The sequence below is a fragment of the Arvicola amphibius genome, chromosome 9, assembly GCF_903992535.2.
Source record: "Arvicola amphibius chromosome 9, mArvAmp1.2, whole genome shotgun sequence".
NCBI lineage: Eukaryota > Metazoa > Chordata > Mammalia > Rodentia > Cricetidae > Arvicola > Arvicola amphibius.
In genome coordinates this window covers 12,696,994-12,705,801 of record NC_052055.2, presented here as the reverse complement: position 1 = coordinate 12,705,801, position 8,808 = coordinate 12,696,994, and the positions used below count along the sequence as shown (strand labels likewise).

The following is an 8,808-nucleotide window of genomic DNA, read 5'->3' as shown; positions in this document are numbered from 1 at the left end:
GAACACAGCAATGTGCGTGTTATATATAGCACATATGCAGACATAAATATTCCTGTCAGTATACATCAATATTCACAGATCCCCTCCTTTATTTATGTAAGGTCACTCTTTCTTATGCAGTATCCTAAAGCTGGGAATAGGCACCATGATCACAGCAACCCTTAGAAAGGAAAACAGTTATAATTGGGGTTAGCTTCATGTCCAGAGGTTTTAGTACATTCTCCTGATGGCAGGAAGGATGGCACATACGGTCAGACATGATGCTGGCAGATGCTGCATGAGAGGTATTTGAGAGTGCTGCATTCAGATCAGAAGGAAGAAGTCAGAGAGAGTGACACTGGGCCTGGTTTGAGATTCTGAAATCTCAAAGCCACCCATAGTGAGACATTTTCATTAATAAGGCCATACCTACTCCAGCAAAGCCATGTGTCTTAATCCTTTTACATAACATTACTTCCTCTGAGCCTATGGGGGCCATTTTCATTCAAACCACCAAGATAAACCATCAAGTAGATTTTTTTTTGCAGGTTTAAAACTAGTTTGGGATATGACCTTTATTGAGCTTATCCACCAGAGTGGAAATAATGTCTGTTCAAAACCAAATGTTTATTACTATAACTTCTGCATCACAATTAAAATCCAAACAGTTTTTTAAAAACAGTCAACTCAATCAAAACCCACTACTTCAGAATCGATGCTTCTTTGAAGCCACAGTAACACTTAAATATGGTTAACACTCGAATGCAGAAATTTGGTTGGTTTGGAAGGCTAACTAAGCCTCCAACTTGCTCAAATAGAATTACAAAAGGCAAAATTGTGTTTTTCACAGAGATCAGTCCACTGGAATCACCAACACTGGACAGCTGTTAAGAACAAGAGTCCTGAGATAGTAAGGAATCCAGGCATCCTTAGACGGTCTTCTGTTGTCCCTTCTCCCCAATCAGAGACTTGTGGATGTGCGGGATGACACCACCTTCAGCAATTGTAGCCTTGATCAGAGAGTCCAATTCTTCATCTCCACGGATAGTGAGCTGCAAGTGACGTGGGGTAATGCCCTTTACCTTTAAATCTTTTGATGCATTTCCTGCCAACTCTAGTACCTCTGCGGTGAGGTACTCCAGGATGGCTGCGCTGTACACAGCGGTGGTCGCGCCCACATGTCCATGGCTGGTTGTCCTAGATTTCAGGTGTCGATGAATATGGCCCACAGGGAACTGCAAGCCGGCTCGCTGCGAGCGGGAAACCGCCTTTGTCTTGGCCTTTCCGGAGTCTTTTCCAGCCTTACCGCCAGCCATCTCAGACCGTGCTGAAGATGGGAGAAGCGAGAAAGAGTCGAGGCCAGACGGACGCGCAGCGAGATCAGGACGCCCACTCCTCCGTCGGACTGCAATTCAAACTGCCCAAGTAAATTCTTAGAACCCAAAATAGTATCAAATACTACATATACCATTTCTTTTCTTACATCTGTATACTTACAGTAATATTCAGTTTATACATTAGGTAGAGTACTTCATTACTAAAACCTATTTTTTAATAGTAATAATCATAATTGTAGAACTGGTTTATACAGGCCACATTCCTACATTGTGTAGCAGACAAAATTCTGAGTGGCCTGGCAAAGCATAATTTGCACCTGCCACACAAAACGTGATCGCCTAGCCTTTAGTAGTGAGGCAGCCTAGAGCCATCCTAAGCAAATGGTAAGGATACTAATGTCGCACTGCTCCTTCTATGTAATTTGGGAGGTAAGAGGTGTTAATTCAGTCTACATGGCAGAGCAGGCATGCAGAACAGGAAGACAGGAAGACAAGACAAAATGGGCATAGAGAGGTGTCGACGTGACTACATTCTCCTGCGGCTACCCAGGAAACAGAATGCTAATGAATTTCCTCCTCAGCTTATGTTTTGGTATAAAAGCTGTTTGCAGGTGATTTTTCAGGATGTAAACTCAGGATTTCATGAGGGATCCCTAGAAACTTCTTCCTTCGGGCCCCTTAGGGGCTGGAGGTTGAGGAAACACATGTAGAGTCAGACCAACACACGGACCTCCAATCGCAGGTACAAAAACCCTTCTTTAATAGCACCATGGAGGCTTAAATACACGGCTGTCAGTGGCCAACAGGTGAAAATCCCATCCTCTGATCCTCTAGGTAAGGCACAGCTTTTAGTAACTTCAATTAGAAGGCTCTAGACAGGGAAGAGCAGCTGAAGGCCAGGACTCCAATTGGTCCCAACGCTGTGCTTCAATTATTTCCACACCTCCACTCTGGTTTGAGAAGTAATTTGTGTCGCAGTTGGACCCCTACACTTAATAATATATTGTAATAAAGGTTGTACAGATTTGACTTATGGTCTTCTTTTCCTGTCTCTGTATGTAAACATCCTACAATACTTTCTTTCATTTAATTGTTTAATAAAAAAGGAAACTCTTTGGCTTTTCATTGAAATATCTAAATTAGGTGCATCATTACTACTTCAATTTTGGGAGAATCATTAAGATTATACTGAAGAGATCTCCTGCAGTGCCACAACTATTGATTGGAAATCACAGCTAGCTGATGTGTGATTGATTTGAAATTAAAGAAAGCTAATGATTGATTAAGTGGAGGATGATGTATAAAGTATGACTGACCTGACCAAATGAGTGATTTCTGATTTCCTATAAAGAAGGTTGCCTATTTTTAATTTCTAATTTAATATTAGCATACTGCAATTGGTTTTGAAAAATTGTGGCTGCAAATAAGAAAGACTGCAGATAAGAGAATTCTGTGTGTGTGTGAGAGAGAGAGAGACAGAGACAGAGACAGAGAGAGTATACACATGACTTCAGTTTTAGAATCTTTATTTATTCCAAATTCAATAGTTGCCTAAATCCCTCGTATAAAAATGACATTATGTATTATTGTATGTAACTTACACAAGATCTTCCGTTATTGGAATCCAGCACATAATTGCTAATAATACCCAGTACTGAAAATTACTATGCAAATTGGGGTTGTGTTGTGTATTTAGGGACTAAGAAGTCAGCAAAAGGTTGTACATGTTTGGTTCAGTTTTTCCCAGGTATTTATTAATAATTTTAGTTGAATGTGTGACGGCCAACTAAGACAGGATGTTATATAGACAAACAAGTACATTTCTCAAACAGTTCTACCTCCACCATGATGTTGTGGGTTTCTCTTCATTAATTATTTGTCACAATGTAATATCTGAAACCTGTGCACTTTCATCTGTCTCTTTGTGCATAAATAAGCTGCTAAGCTCTGAATTAAGATCTTTCATAAATGATCTGCCAACAAGACAAAGAAAAGGCATAAAACACTGTGTGTGATGGATAGTTATACACATCATTACTCTTCATCCAACACTGACTAAAGTTATGTAAAATAGTTCAGTTTAGTAGAGCATGACTATCAGGTTGTATTTTAATTTTAGGAGGAAAACAAAAGATGTAGTGGAAAAACGGAGCCCTTTCCTCAGTAGACAGTGATGTGTAGACTCGTTTAGTTATAAATACTGAAAATATTCACTAATTCTTTTTCTGCCAACAATGCAAAAAACTCTACATTTTAAAGTTATTAGTGTGTGTGTGTGTGTGTGTGTGTGTGTGTGTGCCACAGTCAATGTGTGGAGGGCAGAGGACAACTTAAGGTATTTGATTTTTCCTTCCACCTTGTGAAATTCAGGTGTTGAACTCAGGTCACTGAGGTTTTAGGTGAATATCTTTACAGTTGGAGCCATCATGCTGGACCCTTTTCTTTTCTTAATTCCTATAATTAGTTACTAGGAATCTATTCCTGCACAGATTGTTTTTAACATTTTATTTTTGATACTTTCAAATAAAATGTAATTGTATTACTTCTCGCCTTCCATGTCTTCCTCCAATGTTTCATCTCTCTCTCTCTCCAGTGTTCTCCTCTAACTCCCTCTGACTAATGTCCTTTTAATCTTGACAGCTACTTTTATACACCCACAACCACCACATACACATATTATAAATATCTCCATACAATAATAAGAGTCTGTTCAGTGTGCCTTGTGAATATATGATTTTAATGCTGACCAGTGCATATTGGAAACCAAACAGGGCTTGATCCAATGCAGAAGCTAATTCTTCCTCTCTCAATAGTAAGTACTAATTTTAGTTTTTAAAAGGGAAAAAACCATAATGTTATTATTTATATAATTTTAATGAAAAATACAAAGAGCAATGAAAGTGTGAAGCAAGGAAACAAAAAGATCATGTGACAATCCTCTGCTGGTTTAATCTTCTACCATCTAGACAGAAGGAATCTTGGGAATGTTCCCTGGAGCAACATTTAGACTGGGTGTCTTAAAATCGTTAATACATTTGTTTCAGGCTGTGATAGTATAGCATTTTCTCTAGCCATGTTAATTCCCAAAATATAATTTTTAATAAGAGTATGAATGGTTTTTATAAGAGAAACTGGGAACTTCGAAAAACATTGGTTTCTGAAAAAAAATCAACCTTTGCGTAGTATCACTCTATTCTTATCCATAAGTAGCTGGAAAGGCTGTAGCGAAGTTACTCCAAATATATGCTCTAAAGCAGTTCAACACATGAGAAACCATGCATTTGTCTCAGTCCAGAGAATAATGATACTTTACAGTTAGATATTTCTAGATTAGTTCCTATAGTAATATTGTGACTATACAAAACAAACGATATTAAACTTGCATAATTATTTGTTTGAAATTGTTTCACCTTGAGGTCACTTCCTACAGAGTCCATACTGGCCTTACACTCCTGTTTGTCCTTCCTCGGTCTCCAAAGTGCTGAGATTGGAGGAATGAACCAACACAGCCTACTTTTCCTTTAAACTTATAAAACACAGAATAAAGAAAAAATAAAAGAAAACATTTAGGCATACATTGTGTAGAAAGAAAGAAATAAGGCAGAACACTATTCTAATTACCAAAACCAGTTAAATAATATCAGGTTCTCAAGTTTTAAGTTTTGAATTATACTCTTTCTCTGTCTATCTGTCTGTCTGCCTCTCTCTCTCTTTCATTTATATATAGATATTATACTTTAATAAAATTGGTTTACAAAGGAGTATACTTATTAAATCCTCATTTTAGTTTTAATGTAAATTTAATTTGAGTTATTGTCTGACAATTATTCAAAAATAATTCTCAGAGAATCAGTTTCTGAGTTTCTGTTTCTCATGCTCAATGTGACAAAAGAACAAATGTGAGAAAAATTCAGACAGTAAAAGAACCTCACAAGGATAAATCAAGTGTCTGCATAGGCATCATAGTTGAAGGAAATGTTTAGAAAAAGCACACATTGCATACCATCAAAGAGTAGAGTTAATCTCAGACAACCAACCATTTTCCAACCAATATCCACTATTTAGTTGTGAAAGTGAAAAATAAATTTCCATTAGTTGTCCCATTGGCCATTATATATGCTTATTCTTTAAAAATTTAATGAATATTTCATAAATAGAGTATTTCCAAAGTAATTATCAATTCAAGGCATTCTTAAGGAAGAAGGATATATTTTGTTTCCTATTTAAGAAAATAAAATTTATTACAATTTAAGACAAGGTGGAAGGTGGGAAGGTGGGAAGATGAGAATGCTTGGTCACATCTTAGTGGATCCGGAAGTAAGTTCATTTTTTCATGACCACTGCCATGTAACACTTGGCTGCACATCCTCTCATTTACTCACTTTATGAGTTGGGTTGAGTGGTGCTCTGCTTGCTTTTTCTGATTCTAGGGCATCTTTGTATTTCCTTATCACGTTGCTCAGCAAGAAGAAGACGCAGGGTTTTCCTGAGAAGCTGTTCATGAATATCCTCCTTTCTTCCCTTAAATCAACTCAATGCCCTAACAGAAGCACACATCAATGATTTATTTCCCTGTTGTATATATTTCACCAGTTTTTATCTCTATCATGACCTCGAGTGTCTTTTGCCTCACTTCACCCACCTACCAAGAGTCATTTGATACATGACATTCTCAAGAGTTCTCTTAGTCTTCACTGGAATTGATGGATACTTTTGTCTCCTTCAACACAATGGAGAACTCAGATATGACTCCAGTATGAAGAGGATTGTATGCAGTACCAGACACTGTCTTTCATGTCTTATTCTGGCACAATATCTGCTCCATTTTGCACATATCTCTCACTGAATACCTACATGCTAGTCTCATTCCAGGGATTCCTAAACATACCAGGTCAGTTTTCATATCCTAAAGCTTACCCATAAAAATTAAATGCTACATTTGAGAAAAAAATAAGATTATGTTAAGGCAATTTTGGTTTTCTTACTCTCTCAACTTGACGTTATCCTGTCAGATAGTTTCTGGACTCTTTATCTTTTCCTTTTTAGAAACAGAAAAACTTATTTCATTCATTTTCTGATTTGTGTGTGTGTGTCCATGTGCACGTGTGTATGTACACGGTCATGTGTGTGTGTATGTGTGTGAATATGTGTGTGAATACTGTCACTGTGTATTAGAAAGATAAGTTTAGAGTTAAGTGCAACTCAGATTCAAGACAAGACAGGGCTCCTTAAAAACACAAGTCTAAGCCGGGCGGCGGTGGCGCACGCCTTTAATCCCAGCACTCGGGAGGCAGAGGCAGGCGGACCTCTGTGAGTTCGAGACCAGCCTGGTTTACAAGAGCTAGTTCCAGGACAGGCTCCAAAGCTACAGAGAAACCCTGTCTCGAAAAACCAAAAAAAAAAAAAAAAAAACACCACAAGTCTATTATTTCTTTGTTTAAATCAGAAGAGCTATGGATACCTGAATAAAATCTTTATAAGATGGGGCTTATCAACATCGTCATCCCATTACGTAAGGGAGAGTATGTCACAGAGCAACACCCTTCTCACAAGAACTATTGACAGATAATTTTTGTTTAGAAGATGTCATTTTTCTTCACTTCTTTAGACACTGGTTAGATGCACAGGCCCAGTTAAAAAATGTCTTAACCAGCCGGGCGGTGGTGGCGCACGCCTTTAATCCCAGCACTTGGAAGGCATAGGCAGGCGGATTTCTGAGTTCGAGGCCAGCCTGGTGTACAAGAGCTTGGACAGACTCTAGAAACTACAGGGAAACCCTGTCTCGAAAAACCCAAAAACAAAATGTCTTAACCATGTTCTCTTGCAAACAATTTTTATTGCATAATTGGTTCACAAAATAGGTATAAATGTAATAAGGGAACTCACTGAGGAAAAAGGGAGTTAATTATTGTCTTAGGTAGGACTTTTATTGCTGTAAAGAGGTATCATAACCATGGCAACTCTTATAAAGTAAAACAGTTTATTAGAGTGTCTTGCTTACAGTTTCAGAGGTTCAGCCCATTATCATAATGGTAAGGAACAGCATGGTTTACAGACAGGTGTGGTACTGTAGTAATGGTTGAGAGTTTTACATCTTTGTAGGTAACAGGGAGTAACTGAGACACTAGGTGGTATTCTGAACATAGGAATCCTTAAAGGCCACTCACACCATGTCACACTTCCTCTGAGACCATACTTGTTAAGTCTCACTTTCTAATAGTACCTACCGTGCCCTATGAGATTATGGGAAACAATTGCATTCAAACAACCACCTTTACAAGCAAATAAAAACATTAATATAAAGAAAATGAAATTAGAAGATTTGTCTTTCAGTGATATATTAGTCTTAGTATCACAAACGTGATTTTTTTCTCTTAATTCATGACTTACTGGAAGTCTATTAATTTGTGGTCTTTGTTCACAAATCTGTGCCAATAGGTTACTTTGCTTGCCATCCTATCACTGTCAAGTCTGATATAGTTAGCCTCTTTCTCTAACAATTCAGCTTGTCGGACAACTCAAATCAACTCACTGTCGAAACACTTTCAGTTCTGTAAACTATATTAATTAAATCACTGCTTGGTCTATTAGCTCTAACTTCTTATGGGCTAGCTCTTGCATATTAATTTAACCCATTTCAATCAATCTGTGTTCACCATGTGGCTGTAGCTTGCTGGCTAAAGTTCCGGCTTCTGTCTCTGGATGGGCTTCAATACTTGACTCCTCCTTCTCTCTCCCAGCATCCAGTTTAGGTTTTCCCTTCCAAACTCTATTCCCGGCAAAGGCCCAAGGTAGTTTCTTTATTAACCAATGGTATTCATAGCATATAGAGGGGAACCCCACATTAACGAGCCCTCTGATAGGCTAAGCAATCCCAAGTAGTCAACCCTAAGCACATATATTCATTTGAGCAAAACAAAATATACAAATCAGGATATATATATATATATATATTTAATATATATATATTTAAATATATATATTTAATCATACATATGCATATATAAATATATGTATATATAAATTTGTGTATGTATATATTCAGATGCATTGGTAGTTAAACAAGAAAAATTAATGAATTTTAGAGGGAATGGATGGAATATAGAATGTGTTAAAGAAGAGAGTGGTAAGGGTAGAAGTTATATAATACTCATATATAAAACTGAGAAAATTAAAAAGGGGCACATGGTATTAATAAGTATTTCTCAGAAAAAGAATAAAATGGCCAAATATGTATATATAAAAGTATTCAATATTATTAAACACAACATAAATACAAATGGAAAATGCAATAATTGCTAAAAACGTTATTACAAAATGTAAGAAATTGTTACCAAGGAGGTAGGAAAGAAGGAACTCAGGCAATCTCAGACAGATTGCAAGTTTGTGAAGTCTCAGAGGAGAGCATCCTGGAAGCTTCTCTATAAAGTAAGCATACACCTAAGATGCCATCTACCTATTAATCTTCTGGAGTACAATCTTCCATAATCAT

General features: G+C 37.2%; 1 protein-coding gene across 2 annotated transcripts; it reads right to left on the bottom strand.

Moving 5' to 3' along the window:
- Positions 1-741: 741 nt before the first annotated feature.
- Positions 742-1,355, bottom strand: LOC119823392 (histone H2A.Z-like). Of its 2 annotated transcripts, none has more exons than XM_038343373.1 (2): positions 1,101-1,355; positions 742-1,031 (listed from the first exon to the last, which is right to left on the bottom strand). In XM_038343373.1, the coding sequence occupies exons 1-2, from the start codon at positions 1,293-1,295 to the stop codon at positions 909-911; spliced, it is 318 nt and encodes a 105-aa protein (XP_038199301.1). In that variant the 5' UTR covers positions 1,296-1,355; the 3' UTR covers positions 742-908. The 2 variants fall into 2 exon arrangements, with proteins under 2 accessions (XP_038199301.1, XP_038199302.1); XM_038343374.1 differs by having other exon boundaries at positions 742-1,100; positions 1,209-1,355.
- Between the last annotated feature and the right edge of the window lie 7,453 nt (positions 1,356-8,808).